The 16,105-nt window shown below is 42.2% G+C and overlaps 1 protein-coding gene across 1 annotated transcript in view; it reads left to right on the top strand.

Moving 5' to 3' along the window:
• Window positions 1-16,105, top strand: part of cacna1fb (calcium channel, voltage-dependent, L type, alpha 1F subunit) — a 47,412-nt gene that overhangs the window by 20,968 nt on the left and 10,339 nt on the right. The window contains exons 12-38 of the mRNA XM_085260367.1: window positions 74-155; window positions 268-294; window positions 384-544; window positions 659-884; window positions 968-1,175; window positions 1,253-1,373; window positions 1,604-1,679; window positions 1,774-1,822; window positions 1,901-1,961; window positions 3,683-3,785; window positions 4,101-4,230; window positions 6,552-6,611; window positions 6,708-6,814; window positions 6,981-7,068; window positions 7,249-7,356; window positions 7,848-7,900; window positions 9,155-9,301; window positions 9,378-9,579; window positions 11,276-11,434; window positions 11,516-11,626; window positions 11,874-11,957; window positions 12,908-13,036; window positions 13,273-13,338; window positions 13,684-13,775; window positions 14,836-14,995; window positions 15,308-15,435; window positions 15,957-16,053. Coding sequence (XP_085116493.1) covers window positions 74-155; window positions 268-294; window positions 384-544; window positions 659-884; window positions 968-1,175; window positions 1,253-1,373; window positions 1,604-1,679; window positions 1,774-1,822; window positions 1,901-1,961; window positions 3,683-3,785; window positions 4,101-4,230; window positions 6,552-6,611; window positions 6,708-6,814; window positions 6,981-7,068; window positions 7,249-7,356; window positions 7,848-7,900; window positions 9,155-9,301; window positions 9,378-9,579; window positions 11,276-11,434; window positions 11,516-11,626; window positions 11,874-11,957; window positions 12,908-13,036; window positions 13,273-13,338; window positions 13,684-13,775; window positions 14,836-14,995; window positions 15,308-15,435; window positions 15,957-16,053 — 3,035 coding nt within the window. The remainder of the gene's footprint in view (window positions 1-73; window positions 156-267; window positions 295-383; window positions 545-658; window positions 885-967; window positions 1,176-1,252; window positions 1,374-1,603; window positions 1,680-1,773; window positions 1,823-1,900; window positions 1,962-3,682; window positions 3,786-4,100; window positions 4,231-6,551; window positions 6,612-6,707; window positions 6,815-6,980; window positions 7,069-7,248; window positions 7,357-7,847; window positions 7,901-9,154; window positions 9,302-9,377; window positions 9,580-11,275; window positions 11,435-11,515; window positions 11,627-11,873; window positions 11,958-12,907; window positions 13,037-13,272; window positions 13,339-13,683; window positions 13,776-14,835; window positions 14,996-15,307; window positions 15,436-15,956; window positions 16,054-16,105) is intronic.

The raw sequence follows: 16,105 nt of genomic DNA, 5'->3' as shown, positions 1-16,105 counted from the left end.
CATTTTTTAAGAAGCAGGATTGTTGACTTGCATTGATCATTTATTAATATTTGTCTGTTTGTGTGTGTTTCAGCGAGTCTTCCTGCCAGTGAAACGGCGTCTGAAAACACAGAGAACATCGATGAGGAGCACACCAACTGCTGCCAGGCCTGCTGGTAACACACACACACACACACGCACACTTTCAGTTCGTACATCACATGATTCTTGCTTTAGTGCCCCCTTCAGGAACAACTTCACATAAAAACAAAAAATGTTATGTTTCAGTGCTCAGATGATGAAGATCGGCTGCTGGTGAGTTCACTGACCTTCAGAGGTTCAGCAGACTAAAGTCAGCACGTTAGACTCACCTTCACCTGAACGACTCTCTTTCTTTGCCTCAGTCGGACGTTACGTCGCTGGAACCGAGTCTGTCGCAGAAACTGTCGCACTGCCGTCAAATCCGTAACTTTCTATTGGCTGGTTTTGCTGCTGGTCTTCCTCAACACCTCCCTCAGCGCCTCTGAGCACTATAACCAACCAGACTGGCTGACTCAAGTCCAGGGTAACAACAGCCTCCTTCTCCTCCACAAGAGGAACGGGTCGTAGAGACACTGATATTTCAGTTTGAAATGTTGTTGAGCAAACATTTTCTGTGTCCGTGTCTTTGTTTGTGCAGACATTGCCAACAAGGTGCTGCTGTCTCTCTTTACGGTGGAGATGTTGCTGAAGATGTACAGTTTGGGTCTGGCCCATTACTTTGTGGCGTTCTTTAATCGTTTCGACTGCTTCGTGGTGTGCGGTGGCATCGTGGAGACCATCCTGGTGGAGCTGGAGATCATGCCTCCTCTGGGGATCTCTGTGCTGCGCTGCGTCCGTCTGCTGCGGATCTTCAAGGTGACACGGTGAGAAAACACACCCGAACCACCCGATGCAGGTCACACGACTCGTCACGAGTCATCGCTGAGGTCACTCTCTGTTTGCTCAGGCATTGGACGGCTCTGTCCAACCTGGTGGCATCGCTGCTGAACTCCATGAAGTCCATCGCCTCGCTGCTGCTCCTCCTTTTCCTCTTCCTCATCATCTTCGCCCTGCTCGGCATGCAGCTGTTCGGAGGAAAATTCAACTTTGATGAAACGCAGACCAAACGCAGCACATTCGACGCTTTCCCGCAGGCGCTGCTCACCTGTTTCCAGGTAGCACTGCAACCACTTTCTCCCAGTGATGTCACGACGTGCAGGGAGCGGGCGCCTCACGATGACTGTGTGTTTAGATCCTGACAGGTGAGGACTGGAACATGGTCATGTATGACGGCATCATGGCATACGGCGGCCCCGTGTTTCCCGGGATGATCGTCTGTATTTACTTTGTCATCCTCTTCATCTGTGGTAACTGTATCCTTGAATCCCCCTGATGCACCAAAGTTCTCAAAGCTGCATTTGTGGTAATACATGTATTTGTTGTTTTAGAGGCATCTTTCAATTTCCACAATACTTAATACCCCTCCTTGAGTTTTAGTGAAACAATGATCTCCTATTGAGTGATTGTGCTCAAGGTGAAGATCATCTTTGTTGTTTTATGAGTAGTAACCTGTGAAAACATCAGCATCCTTAACGAGCATCAGACATCCTGCTGAACGTCTTCTTGGCTATCGCCGTGGACAACCTGGCAGGAGGAGACAGTGATGACAAGAAAAAAGAGTAAGTGATGGACGGAGGACAAAAGGAAAGAGGGGAGGAAGAAATAAAGCTAGTTGTTGACTTCTGACTGCACTGTTGTATTTTGTCTCTTCAGTAAGAAGGAGGAGGGAGCAGAGGAGGAAGCTACAGAAGAAGAAGTGAAGGTGAACATCAAACTCCGACTGCAATGTTTCAGTTAACTATCAGCGATCTTTTTCTTTGAGGGCTGTTTGTCTTTTCAGGTCGATGTTGATGAAGACACTGAGTATGAAGAGGAAGAGGAGCTTCCTGAAGGAGATGAAGGTCAGTCCTCGGCTGAGCCCATCGCCACATTTCAAGTTTAGCCGAGAAGATGTGACGCTGAAGTGACAGGAAAACTAAATTCACCATTTTAATTGGATGATAACTCAGAAACGACTGTAAACAAGAAAAGTCACAAGCTTCACAGCGCAATCAAAGAACATTAGTTTACTCCACACTGAGGCTTTTTAAAGAGATCTTTAAGGAACCGTTTTAGAGAAAGTCCTATGTGAAAGACACAGGGACAACAAGATACCCATTTTTAGTGGTTCTTTGACAAATTTACAGTTTTAAATCAGATTACTGGAGGAGATTTAAGTGCTATTTAATACCAGTTTAAAAGGTAGCTGGATCCTGGATAGAGGGAAGATATAGTATTGATTTATTTATCATTTATTTAAGTTGCAAGTTGTGCGAGAATACGCTTTAAAGGTGCCCAAAGAGGACCAAACACCCTCCTGCACACAGTCGGCTGTCTGTAGTGTGAGTCAACAGGCTGCTGAGACCTCTGCTGAAACATTAGGAAGGTAGATTAAAAATATGTGGGACAAGTTATAAAACTAGATCCACCAATCAGACAAAGAGGAGACGGGAGATCCACCAATCAAGCTGCCTGACTCACTCTGTCTGTCCAGTCCAGGTCCCAGCATTTCCTCCAATGACATGAACTGATATTTATTTGGTGAAAAATCTATTTTCAAGGAAAACAGCTTGTTTACATTTGATGTCGTGTTTTTTATGTAAGTAAGTAAAAGTAAAATTTATTTATATAGCACTTTTTAAGACAAGAATCTATTACAGAGTGCTTCACATGGGAGTATAAAAACATATAAAGTAAAACAACAACAACACACGAACATTACCCAAATGCCTGTTTAAACAAATGTGTTTTAAGCTGTTTTTTAAAAGAAGCCACAGAGTCGATGGTGCATAGCGGGGAGGTAAACTGTTCCACAGTATTGGAGCCAGGCTTTGAAAAGCACGATGCTGCTTTGTTTTTAAACGGGTCCCTGGAACAGACAGAAGACCGCTATCAGTGGATCTAAGAATCCGCTTTGGAGAGTAAGGTTGGAGAAGCTCAGCGATATAGGTAAAAGTGAGGATTTTAAACTTAAATCTGTACCCAACTGGAAGCCAGTGCAAGGATTTTAACATGGGAGTGATATGGGAGACTTTATTACTGTGGGTTAAAAGCCTGCAGCATTTTGGACCACTTGGAGGCGATTTAAGGAAGCCTTAAACAGACAGGAAAAGAGTGATTTACAACAGTCTAACCGGGAGGAGATAAAGGCGTGGACAAGCATCTCCAGTTCAGCATGGAGACAGTGCTGCATCATGGGGTTTTTTCTATGACAATGATGCAGCTCTAGTTAAGTGCAAAACAAACATTTTTTCTGGATGAATACATATTGCCGTATTTTTATTTTTAGCTTTACAATAATCCCTCCAATAATCAGTAAATAAAACACAAGTGTAATATGACCAATATGACAAATGTCTGAGAATATGTTAATAAGAACAGTAACACAGGAGCTACAAGTGATGAACCAGGAAGCTGCTATCAGAGACTTTAAAGGTGATGAAAACAGAGGCCCAATGTATGAATATTTAAATATCAGTACCATAACATGCAACTATCCAGCTCTCAATCACTGAAATGATGGATGTTCTAAAAGCTAAAACCATCACCCTCAGATCGTTCACTTTCCTTTCTCCTTTCTCAGAGGGAGGAGTCCAGTTAAAGATGGCCGATCTTGCTCCTCCTAAAGAGAAGGTTCTCCCGATCCCAGAAGGAAGCGCCTTCTTCTGCCTCAGCAAGACAAACCCGTGAGTGTGTCGACACATGCGCGTGCAACACGCCGTCTAACACCTCTACAGGATGAACAATAACAATCACACAAATATGTTTGAGTCATGTATTATTGTTGTTCCCTTTAAGTAATATTTACATAAAGTTAGATTTTCTGGCATCATTTCTAGGAGTTTTTTAGCTTGTTGATGTGGTTATTTTAGACATAATGTGTTTTGCTGTGTGGTTAACTTTACCCAGAGTCTGTGTTCCAGCTTTTGTGATTGAAATTCTAGTATCCTTCATGCTGGGACGTGAAGCCTCTAACACTGACTCTTTGTCTCCGTCTGCAGTATCCGTGTGGCCTGCCACACTCTGATCCATCACCACATCTTCACCAACCTCATCCTCGTCTTCATCATCCTCAGCAGCTGCTCATTGGCTGCCGAGGATCCAATCAGAGCCCACTCCTTCAGGAACAATGTGAGTCTATAATGTGAGATCTGAAGTTGCTCACAGAGGGCTGAGTACCTTTGGGGACACACTTTACCTCTTCATCCAAATTACTGCAGAATTTCTCTTTCTCTTTTAACTCCCATCCAACCTGTGGGGCGTACACACCGACAACATCAGCATCACCTGTTTGATTTTCAGCTTCAAACTCGTGATCCTGTCTGACACCATCTTCACCTCCACAACACTGTCCTGTCTACACCGTGGTTGAGCAGTTTGAATCCACCTCCGATGCTTCTGGCCTCCTGCAAATACAATTTATCTTTTCCTTCTATGAGTCATCAGCCAGCTCTCTCCCTTTATCAATAATAGAGCCTACATTTGAAGTCCCTACTCTTACTTCAACACTCCTACCTTGCTTTCTCTCTCGCTGCCTCCTAATATGCCTTCCACCTCTCCTCTTCCTTTGTCTTCAGCCAGTAGTAGCTCAGCATCCATTGTTCTGGACCAATCTGATTCTTGATGATCCCCATTCTTGATTTGGCAAAGATTTTGTTCCCAATACCCCCTCCTGACCTAACATGCCTCCATTATCCAGGCTTGGGACCACCACTAGGATGACTAAAGCCAGCATACTCTTAGTTCCAGGCCTTCTTGAAACTTATTTATTCTGCCTGTCTGGGTGAAATAAGACAAACCACCATGTCAACCACTTTCACCATCACCTAGTTACCTGATAGCCAAGCAACCAATCGCAGCAGAGCACAGCATCCCTCCAGCTGATCCAATCCTGTGCCAACCCTCTGTGGTCTGCGCTGGGGGCGGGGCCTCAGCAGATTACACTGCAGAAGTGGGTCAGTGCCTAACCGGGTTAAAGAGGGAAACACATGGAAACACATGGAGGCAGAAAATCACCAGTTCACTGTCAGATCCTGAATACTCACAGTGTGTGTGTGTGTGTGTGTGTGTGTGTGTGCAGACACACAAACTTAAACACTCACATGCAGAGCAGCAGCTGGCTTCATGCAAGAAGTAGCAATTCACAACAGCTGAGGGAGGAAATTACTTCAAACATACAATCAAACCTGCTCATACTGAGCGTTAACCCTGTGTTTGCCTCCTCTGTTCTCTACGAAACTGTGCAAATTATACATTTTGGTTCTATCTTGAATTAATTAACGAGCCTCTCGGCTGCCGTCCTTACGAGCAGTGCGTATTTCTCATTGATTGTGTTTTAACCGTCTTCAGCAAACCGAAAATGAGCTCAAGCACTTTGCTTCTGTTTCTGAGCTAAAATGAAACCATGAACCTTCTCAAGGACTTTTGAGTTTTGTGTAGATGAGCTAAGGTAGTTAAACATCTTTTTTCTTGATATGCAGACTTCTCCGCTTTAAACTCCCACCATCATAAAACCAGTGACAGGTGTTGGGCTACATGAAGGAACTGAATAGGAAGGAAAGATGAACGTTAATGCACTGAAGGAGGAAAAATGGCAGCACAAGGGTTCAAGTGACCAAAGTGTTATGGCTGCATGGATCAGTGGTGTATCTGAAACAGCAGGTCCTGTCCAGTGGTTCATACCTACTGTACCAAAAGCAGTTTAAGATGAACAACGAGTAAAACCAGCGATGACCTCAGGAGTTGCTGATGTGTGCAGAGAGCGAAGGGCAAACTGTGCAGTTCGATCCTACAGAAGAGCGACTGTAGCACAGGCTCCACAATAGCAGCCAAACCAAGCTTGAGATGCTGAAAAATCCCACAAGGCAATTGAAAGAAGGATAAAGCCACCACCAACTCATGTATGAAATATGATACACTTGGTTTTACGGAGCTGAGTTCCTGAACTTTCTGCCAAATTAAATTAAAACTTGTTCAGGACTTAGGTCTCTGCTGTGTGACTCTCTGTCGTCATCTGAGTGAAAACTGAATGTGTCTCATTGAGCTGCTGCTTCAACTGTTTCTTGGACTTTTTTCTTGATTTATTTATTTATTTATTTTATAGAGCAGGATGTTATTATCGCAACCAGAAACTGTTTTGAAAATAATTTAATCTCACAGTTTTCTATCAATATTTTTTATCTATTACTTTATTTTGGCTGCCTTTAAGCCTCTAACACAGCAGCTACTTCACCATCCACAGCCTCAGTTACATCACAAAAGCCCACATAAAAATATCTTATTTAAAAGAAAATGCTAAAATGCTAATAAATGAAAAGCAAATGTGTCAGCTGCATCTGCTTTAATCTGCACACGTTATCCTGACTCACCTGTGGAAAGTTATTTCTGGATTCTGAAGAAAAAAATTGAAATGTTGGACCTGAGTCTGGTTTGTTTTCAACCTCTGTGTTCAGATTCTGGGCTATGCAGACTACGCCTTTACCTCCATCTTCACTGTGGAGATTCTGTTAAAGGTAAATATCGCCTTCAGCTCAATGAAATAACTCACCCAGGCCCTCCTCTCCCTCTTTTGATTGTCTTGCATTGCCAACATGTTCTCTCATTCACAGATGACGGTCCACGGAGCGTTCCTCCATCAGGGCTCGTTCTGCAGGAACTGGTTTAACTTGTTGGATCTCCTGGTCGTCAGCGTCTCTTTGGTCTCCTTCTTCCTGCAGTCAGTATCCAAACAACATACATTCTGACTTTCCTGTTTGTTTCAGTCTTTGTCTCATGCATGGTTTGCTGTATGTGTTTGGACTGTATTTAAGTACAGAGACTGTTTTGATGTAAGTGTGTTTAAACAAACTGAGGTGTGTAAATGTGTGCGTGTGCCTCTGCAGCTCCAGTGCCATCTCAGTGGTGAAAATCCTCAGGGTCCTCAGGGTGCTCCGACCTCTGAGGGCCATCAACAGGGCCAAAGGACTCAAGGTAACATTACACAGTACAGTGATATTTTCACTTAATGTGGGGCGTACAAAAGCCTAGTCAAAGGGGTCAGTGGGGAGTAGCGATGGTACATATTGAGGGTTGTAGGCGAGTACCAGGCATTGTGCTGTGTTATTTTAAAAATACTCCCTGACTTTGTGTTTGTTTGTTTTTGTCGCGCAGCATGTGGTCCAGTGTGTGTTTGTGGCCATCAGGACCATCGGAAACATCATGATTGTCACGACCCTGCTGCAGTTCATGTTCGCCTGTATTGGAGTCCAGCTCTTCAAAGTGAGGCTGAGAACGTCTACTTACACACTGGACACATTTTTGGAAAAACTTCCGAGTATTCTGAGGAGTAAAAGTGTTTCATTGGGCAGAAGGGGAGAAAATAGAGTGTGTTTTATAAATGTACACTGTTTATCAGGACAACACTGACCCTGATTCTGAATTTCCAGAGTCATCAAAGGGCCACCAAAGTAAAGAAAAACAGTCAGATATGGCAAAACAGGAAATGAAACATTTTCACATATTCGATAAACAAACAAACAAAAACAAACCAGAGAAATGGATGTTAAAAAAACCTTCTAAAACATAACCTCAAACACAAAAAAGTATTTATCATGAGTCCTATATTTACAGTGCATCGAACAATAAAGACACTGTAGCATTATTGCGTTCTGCTCCAAGTCTCTGTTCATATTTTTGAAGTCTTAAAGCTGTGACTAAACGTCAGCACAGTGTTTGTGTTTCTGGTCCAATCTGTGTGTTTTGCATTTCAGGGTAAATTTTACCGCTGCACCGATGAAGCCAAACACACCCCCGAACAGTGCAAGTGAGTTTTCATTATTTAAATTGTTCAAAACTGAAGCCAGCTTGTGTTTTAAATACTGACATTCAACTTCAACAACAATAAACAATCTAATTTTATTTCACTCCAGAGGTAATCCTCTGATTTGTATTCAATTCCAATGATTTATAAAATCTAAGTCTGTATCTTAGAGTTATACTTTGTTTCTGATGTTTAAAGTTGCCACTCAGTTTAGCGCAATTTCATTTTAATTTGAGTCTGATTCTAACTATCGATGTCACAACTTGAGATAAGATTTTATGTCTTTTTTGTAAAAACAATACTTGGTTTGCAGCCGAGATGAATATCAATCGTGGCTTCCAGGTCTAAAACGTCGAGCTAGGCTTGAAATGCCTTAAAACAGGGGTGTCGAACTCCAGTCTCGAGGGCCGGTGTCCTGCAGGCTTTAGATCTCACCCTGGGTCAACACACCTGAATCAAATGATTAGTTCATTACCAGGCCTCTGGAGAACTTCAAGACATGTTGAGGAGGTCATTTAGCCGTTTAAATCAGCTGTGTTGGATCAAGGACACATCTAAAACCTGCAGGACACCGGCCCTCGAGGCCTGGAGTTTGACACCTGTGCCTTAAAACATGCTTTTTCCCCCTAATGGACAGAAGTTTGGGCTGGAGGGACTTATCTAGTTGCAGAAAGAATTCCGATTGTGTGGAAGAAACGGCCTTGTCTCCTTTCTCTTCAGTGAGCACTTTCCTGATGAGTTTGTGGGTTCAGTCACTTTTTGTGAGGTCTTATAAATAAAACATGACTTAATTTTGTACATGATAGTAAAAATAAAAATTATTCAAGATGTGTTCTTTAGAAAACGATTTATCAATCACAAGTCGGTAAGAAATGAGCCTACAGTGTCCTTTGTTTCACAGTCAGATCCTCCCCTCGTACACCAACGCCATTTCAAAACGCCAAAATGGCAGCAGGTCAAACATTCATAACAGGAACGTGGTGATGTCATAGTGGTTGTGTCCATCTTTTATATACAGTGTATTGTTCCGTTTCTTGTTTCCGTGACTCGACTGGACTTGTTTACTCATGTTGGGTTGAACATAAGACCGTCACACTGTGTGGCCAAAGGTGAGTCCCCTCAATGGTTGAATGTCAGGTGAATACTCGGTTTGAGGGTTTATGGAATGTTTAGGGCGCCATGTTCACTTCATAATTAAATATCCAGCACATGACTTTAAGTCAGCGTCTTCTGATGAAATGTGATGTGTGTGTTCAGAGGGACCTTCGTGGTGTACAAAGATGGAGACGTGAGCCATCCGATGGTCAGAGAGAGGATCTGGATGAACAGTGACTTTAACTTTGATAACGTCTTGATGGGGATGATGGCGCTCTTCACCGTGTCCACCTTTGAGGGCTGGCCTGCGTGAGTGCTCAGTTTTTGTTTTTTTTTAACTGTTTGTGGGGAACCAACTCTGACATTTTAACCCGTCTGTCTTCAGTCTGCTCTACAAAGCCATCGACGCCAACGGCGAGAACTCTGGTCCCATCTACAACTACCGGGTGGAGATTTCCATCTTCTTCATCGTCTATATCATCATCATCGCCTTCTTCATGATGAACATCTTTGTGGGTTTTGTCATCATCACCTTCAGAGAACAGGGAGAGCAAGAATATAAGAACTGTGAGCTGGACAAGAACCAGGTAAACCCAGCTGCCAGTCTGGACCCAAACGAATCAGTGTCACAGTCATCGTATACGTTAAAAATAGGGATGGGTATCGTTTAGGTTTTATCCGATACCGGTGCCAAATCGGTACTTTTGAAACGGTGCCGGTGCTTAAACGGTGCTCAAACCGGTGCTCAAACCGGTGCTTAAAGAATGGAGAACACAAAATTGGTCCAAAAACCTCTCATGTTCAGCTGTTTTTTGTAAAAAGATAACAATGTTAGCCTTTTCTGCAGCTATGGGGCATATATGGTATCACTCTTGGCTGGAAGCAGTGCTTAAACAATGGAAAAAACACAAACTTTGTCCAAAAACCTCTCATGTTCAGCTGTTTTCCACTTTTTCTTTGGTCATTTTAGCCTTTTTGGCCAGGGTGAAGGGAGTATCTGCCATCAAACAAGAAGACAGCCGCATGTAGCTATGATGATGTTTGCTAGTTCACCTTACATGCATTAATGTAATAACGTGGTTAGCCTACTCAACGTAAATTACACACGAACATTAAGCTACTCACGCAGAGAAGAACGGCTGCTGCTGCATCATCATCCGTCATCATTTCTGCTACACTGGCAGGGCTAGGGGCCAGGACTCTACTCTTCGGGGTTTTTGGGGGATATTGCTAACTCCGGGTCAGATAACAGGCAACCCACGCACAGTAGACGTGCTCGGTGTGAGGTCTCGCAGGCTATCATACGGCGCATTTCTGGGCTTTTAAAAAAAACGCTATGCGTCGCCAGGTGTTTCATCGGATTTGAGGTGTCACCTCCTTTGACAGTATCACAGTATCAGCTTAAAGCACTTGTTGCTGCTGAGTTTGCCTATTTTGCTGTGAAGTACAGCCGGACTTTTGACCGCTTCGCCTTGGACATTTTAATCTGTAGCTCTGCTCTTAAAGAACGCACGTACCTGGCCCCGCCTACTATCCTCGGAAACGTAAAATTATTGGCTAGAAGTGTATCACAGCTCAGGAAAAAAAAAGCACCGAAATAAAGCACCGAAATGTGCGCTGCTTTTCGGTCTGGTTACTACCGTTTATGTCAGAACCGGTGCCATCATGGCACCGGACACCGGTACCCATCCCTAGTTAAAAACAATAATGATCAAAGTAAGTACGTTCAAAGGTGTTCAAATCCAAAGGTAACAGGTTGCTATAGTTGATAAATCTAAATTTTTATGTCATTAATAATTTATTTATTTATTCCTTTATTAATTTTGGTTATTTAATGTTTTTAAATATTAATTTTAGAAACTCTTAATCTTGCAAAAAAAACATTGTATTTGATTTATCATAAGATTATCAGTTATAGGGTGTTTTTGTTGTTCCATCTTCTGTTTATTTTCTATTTATTTATTTTTATGTTACTTTCACTGTAAACATAGGAGCGGGGTTTCTTATGCAGTTGTTTTAAAAATATATTTTTAATCAACGGATTTTGTTCACATCTTGATGAATAAAATATTCACATATTTCACATAAATTATGGAACAACAGTGAGTTAAAATCACAAGTCGTTGAAGTCATTGAAGTGTTCCCTTAATTTTCTTTTACCAAAGTAATTTTAGTTAAAACAATTTTTTTTACAGTCCCAGCATATTTTTTATCATAATTTTGTTTTGTTTTTTGTTTAGCTGCGTTGTTGCAGTACTGTTAATGCTCTCGTGCCCTCTCCAGCGTCAGTGTGTGGAGTACGCTCTGAAGGCTCAGCCGCTGAAGCTTTACATCCCGAAGAATCCGGTTCAGTATAAGTTCTGGTCCATCATCAACTCGACAGGATTTGAATACGTCATGTTTGTCCTGATCCTTCTCAACACCGTCACTCTGGCCATTCAGGTTCGTAATATTTCAGTTTCTTCTCTGATTTTTTCCTCTTGACTAAAACCTAATCTGTCTAACTTTCCGTGTCTCCTGCAGCACTATGAACAGTCCAAAACCTTCAGCTACATCATGGACATCCTCAACATGGTGTTCACTGGACTCTTCACTTTGGAGATGCTGCTCAAGCTGGCAGCTCTCAGAATAAGGGTGAGGAAACCAAGCGTATCTCTTCAAAGATCTCCATACATCCGCTACGCACGGAAAGTCTTCCTGTTAATAACTACATATTCTTGGACATGTTTTCAAAGCTCTTTAGTGTAGATAGTTTTCCTTTTTCTGTTTACCGTGTTATTAAACTCATATGTGACCATTAAGATTAAGGGTTTATATAAACAGAAATGAACCGAGATCAGGGATAATTAGTTTCACTAAATGTTGTTTTGCTTTTTTCCAGCATTACTTTGTTGATGCCTGGAACTCGTTTGATGCTCTGATTGTGGTCGGCAGTGTGGTCGACATCGTTGTCACTGAGTTCAGCGTGAGTACTTGTGACGTTTCTGTCTTGAATTGGATTTAGAACAGTTCTCTTTATTGTATCTCATTATAACTGACACAATAACACAAATAATTATGGTGCCCACTCCCTCTTGCTCTGTGATGCTGTTTCATTTACCCTGCAGCCTGTAATCCTGGTGTGCAAACACTCACCTGACCTGAGGTTAGAGGTGAGATCATGAATGCAATCCTGGTTTGATAAAATGATAACCAGAACTTTAAGCTGGGCAAGCCTTTAACTCTGAATTTATTAAATATTTGCAGCATCAGAGGGGTGACTACAGCAGCAGGGTCCATATGAGCATCCACACAGTGAAAAAACTATGTACAATTTTGCAATAACAACATCATTTATTATATAGAACAATTAATTCTGAGAAAGCAGATCACAGTCTGTAATTTTCTCCACATAGGACATGTGAGCTGTTTTTAATTAAATCATTTTCAGCCGCTGTCCTCAGGTTAACTCCGGAGCACTGTTGCAGCTGCTGAAGCATTTTTATTTTACTGTTAGTAAAAGTCTGACCCATTTACTCAGTGATATTTATCTTTTTATTGTATCATTTATCAAATTTATCAAATTTTACTGTATCGTTGCTGTGGCTGTGATTTTTCTCCCATTGTTAACAACAGGTATCACCAAAAACATGGGTAACTGTAGCGTGACTTGCTGAAGTAATATAAATCGTCCCACTTTAGACAAGTTTCATTGTTTGGGGGACTTGACACAAGTGCTGTTTTTCCTTTCAGATGTTCAAGACTCCTCTTCCTTTGAAACTACTTTAAATGCAGGTCAAATTAACTTCACCCTTTTGTGCAGCTTTCAGCTCAGCCTGGAGGATCCTGCAGCTCTAAAACAACAGCCAGTCGTTTTTTGTGTGAGTGTATTAACACATGTTTTTATCACATCTGCAAACTTTTCTGTGTTTTCAGAGTGGAGAGGACAGCTCCAGGGTGTCTATCACCTTCTTCCGGCTGTTTCGAGTAATGCGATTGGTCAAGCTGCTGAGTAAAGGGGAGGGCATTCGAACACTCCTGTGGACTTTCATCAAATCGCTGCAGGTAAGCGAGGACGTTGTCTGGAAAGAAGATGTGGCGTTTCTTAATGGCCACAAGGTCAATCTGCATCGAGTTCTGGCTGAAGTCTGGCTTAATCGTGGTTTAAAGCTCTTGTTTCTTTAATGTTGCCCATTGTTCAGTAGCCACAGCTCCCATCTTATATTTTATAATGCAGTGTTTTGTTGCAGTTCTGCTGCCTTGTTCAGCAAAAACTCTAATTTGTTCCTGTCTCTCTGCAGGCTTTGCCATACGTTGCTCTACTTATTGCCATGATCTTCTTCATCTACGCTGTCATCGGCATGCAGGTAAGTTTACACACAGTAAACCTGCAGGGTCATTCTGACTTAATTTATTTATATCAAACATTTTACAACACTAAAAAAGATCTTTGAACAGTTTGTTTTGCCCACTTGAATCTGATTTGGTCAACTTTAATTCTTTGTGCCTTTACTTCAGTTGTTAGTGTCTTCTTGCAAAATCTCTGTGGGTGTCAACCCCTTTAAGTTAGGAAAGAAATTGAAGTCAAATATTTTGTAAATTGGCCGCTCATTTCAATCCAAACAGTCACCGTTAACAACACTGGAAGCCTGTCACAATAAGGACATGCTAAAGCTGCTGACTTTTTTCTTCTGCTCGTCTCCATTTGTCAGACATTTGGGAAGATAGCGATGCAGGATTACACTCAGATCAACAGAAACAACAACTTCCAGACATTTCCTCAGGCTGTTCTCCTCCTCTTCAGGTCAGATGCTCCTCCTGCTGCTTTTATGTCTGTGTAGATTCTTGAGTGCTTGTATTTTTGGCTTGTGAAGAAATTTCACCTCTCATCTAAGAGGCTTCTTCTTAAGCTGCTAATGTTGAGCCCGAGCTATTTAGCCCCTAGTGCGGTTGCCATTTTGGAGCTTGTACTGAGTCTTTCACCCACTATTAATCCCACTATTATTCATGTGAGCTGTGAAGGGTCCCATGAGCCAAGGTGTGAAGCAAACTGTGGGCCAATACTGTCACACTGGCCAGGGTTTGAATTCTCTGAGTCATTGTCTCGTCCCACTATTATGTGGGATGTTGAGGTCAGGTGACTGCATCGCCTGGGAAGGGACTGCAAGACTGTATTATAGATGGCTGATAGATGGTGCCATAAGACACCACCTCTGGTCCCACCACTGTTGCCTCACAGCAAGAAGGTCCTAAGTTCAATTCCACCATCAGGCCGGGTCTTTCTGTGTGGAGTTTGCATGTTCTTCCTGTGTTTGCGTGGGTTCTCCCCGGGTAGTCTGACTTCTTCCCACATTCCAACGACATGCAGTTAGTGGGGTTAGGTTAACTCTAAATTACCACAGGTGTGAACGTGAGTGTGAATGGTTGTCTGTCACTGTGTTAGCCCTACAACAGACTGGTGACCTGGTACACCAGGGTGTACCCTGCCTCTCGCCCTAAGAGAGCTGGGATAGGGTCCGGTCCCCCCACAACCCTGACAAGGATAAGCAGAAGAGAATGGATCGATGTTATTCTGCTTCTCCGTGGTTGGTGTCTGAGGTTCTTCACTGAATGCACAGGACAGCCTCGTGCATAAGAGGTGAAACATCACGAACCAAAAAGAAGTCCAGTACCTTCATTTCAAGTGCTCAAGAGTGCTCAAGTCTGTTTTCATTCTTTCAAAAACTCGCTAAATCACTCCTGGTGTCCCACAGGGATCTACTCTGGGTCCTTTGCTTCTTTCAGATTTTCTAAGCACCAGCAGTTCTCCTACGGCAGGACTGAGAATTTATTATTTTCAAGTTTTTTTGTGTGTGTTTGTGCAGGTGTGCTACCGGTGAGGCGTGGCAGGAGATCATGTTAGCCAGTCTTCCAGGTAAACGCTGCGACCCCGAGTCAGACTACGAACCAGGGGAGGAGTTCAGCTGCGGCAGCAACTTCGCCATTGTTTATTTCATCAGCTTCTTTATGCTGTGTGCTTTCCTGGTCAGGACACACACTTACACACATTTTTTAATCACACATATCTTTAATGAAATTCTGACATAATAGTTAATCAGAAGGAAAATATGAGCAGACTGCTGATGCACATAGGAGCACAAATATTAGAGACACCTTTAACTTTGATTTAGATAATAAGTTATTTTATTCACGGCTGACATTTCTAAACACCGAACATTATTAGCTGCATGAAGACAGATGTTCAAGGTGTGCTTAATAAAGTGGCAATTGAGTATATATATGTGCATTTAAAATGTAACTAAACACCTTTGAATATACTTGTTTCTTCTGCTTCAGATTATCAACCTGTTTGTTGCTGTCATTATGGACAACTTTGACTACCTGACACGTGATTGGTCAATTCTGGGGCCACATCATTTGGATGAGTTCAAGAGGATCTGGTCAGAATATGATCCAGAGGCCAAGTAAGATGATCCGTGGTCCACATATACCCAGGATAATTTAGTGTTTTTATCTTCATGTTTTTAATTTATTTTTTATTTTGGCTTTAGTTAATAATAATTCCTTTGGTGAGAATAGAAACTCCTGCTCCTGCTAAAACACCTGGTTAAATAACTAGTTGTCCAGACACACACACACAGATCCCTCGATTACACTCCATAAAATGTCTTTTTCTCAAATGCAGTATATACTCTTTCATATATTTTTCTGTATCAGACGCACAAAACATATAAAAGTTTTCATGTGATTTAAATTTCATAGCAGTCAAGCAAATTGAAACTGGAAAGATAATAAATTGAGCTGGGATTTAATCTGCAGCCATGCTCTGGGCTCACTACCCTGCAGTTTCATCTAACTTTTTGATGTTGGGGAGAAAAGTGGATTATTTTTTTCCAGTGTTCATTGACCTAAATCAGGAGGAAAAGTGAATAAAGTTCCAGGTGGAGAGATGATCATAAAATTCCTGATTGTTCTTTGTTCTCAGAGGTCGGATAAAACACCTGGACGTTGTTGCTATGCTGAGAAGGATTCAGCCTCCTCTGGGTTTTGGGAAGCTTTGTCCTCACAGAGTTGCCTGCAAGGTAAAATAGTCACACACTGTGTGCTGTAGCTGCTGTTCAAAAGGTTATAAGC

This window comes from Mchenga conophoros, linkage group LG20 (genome assembly GCF_057382185.1).
Source record: "Mchenga conophoros isolate Kocher_MC1m ecotype Shallow Benthic linkage group LG20, M_conophoros_male_GT1.1, whole genome shotgun sequence".
Lineage (NCBI taxonomy): Eukaryota > Metazoa > Chordata > Actinopteri > Cichliformes > Cichlidae > Mchenga > Mchenga conophoros.
Note: the sequence above shows the minus strand (reverse complement) of the source record. Positions and strands in the feature narration are given on the sequence as shown.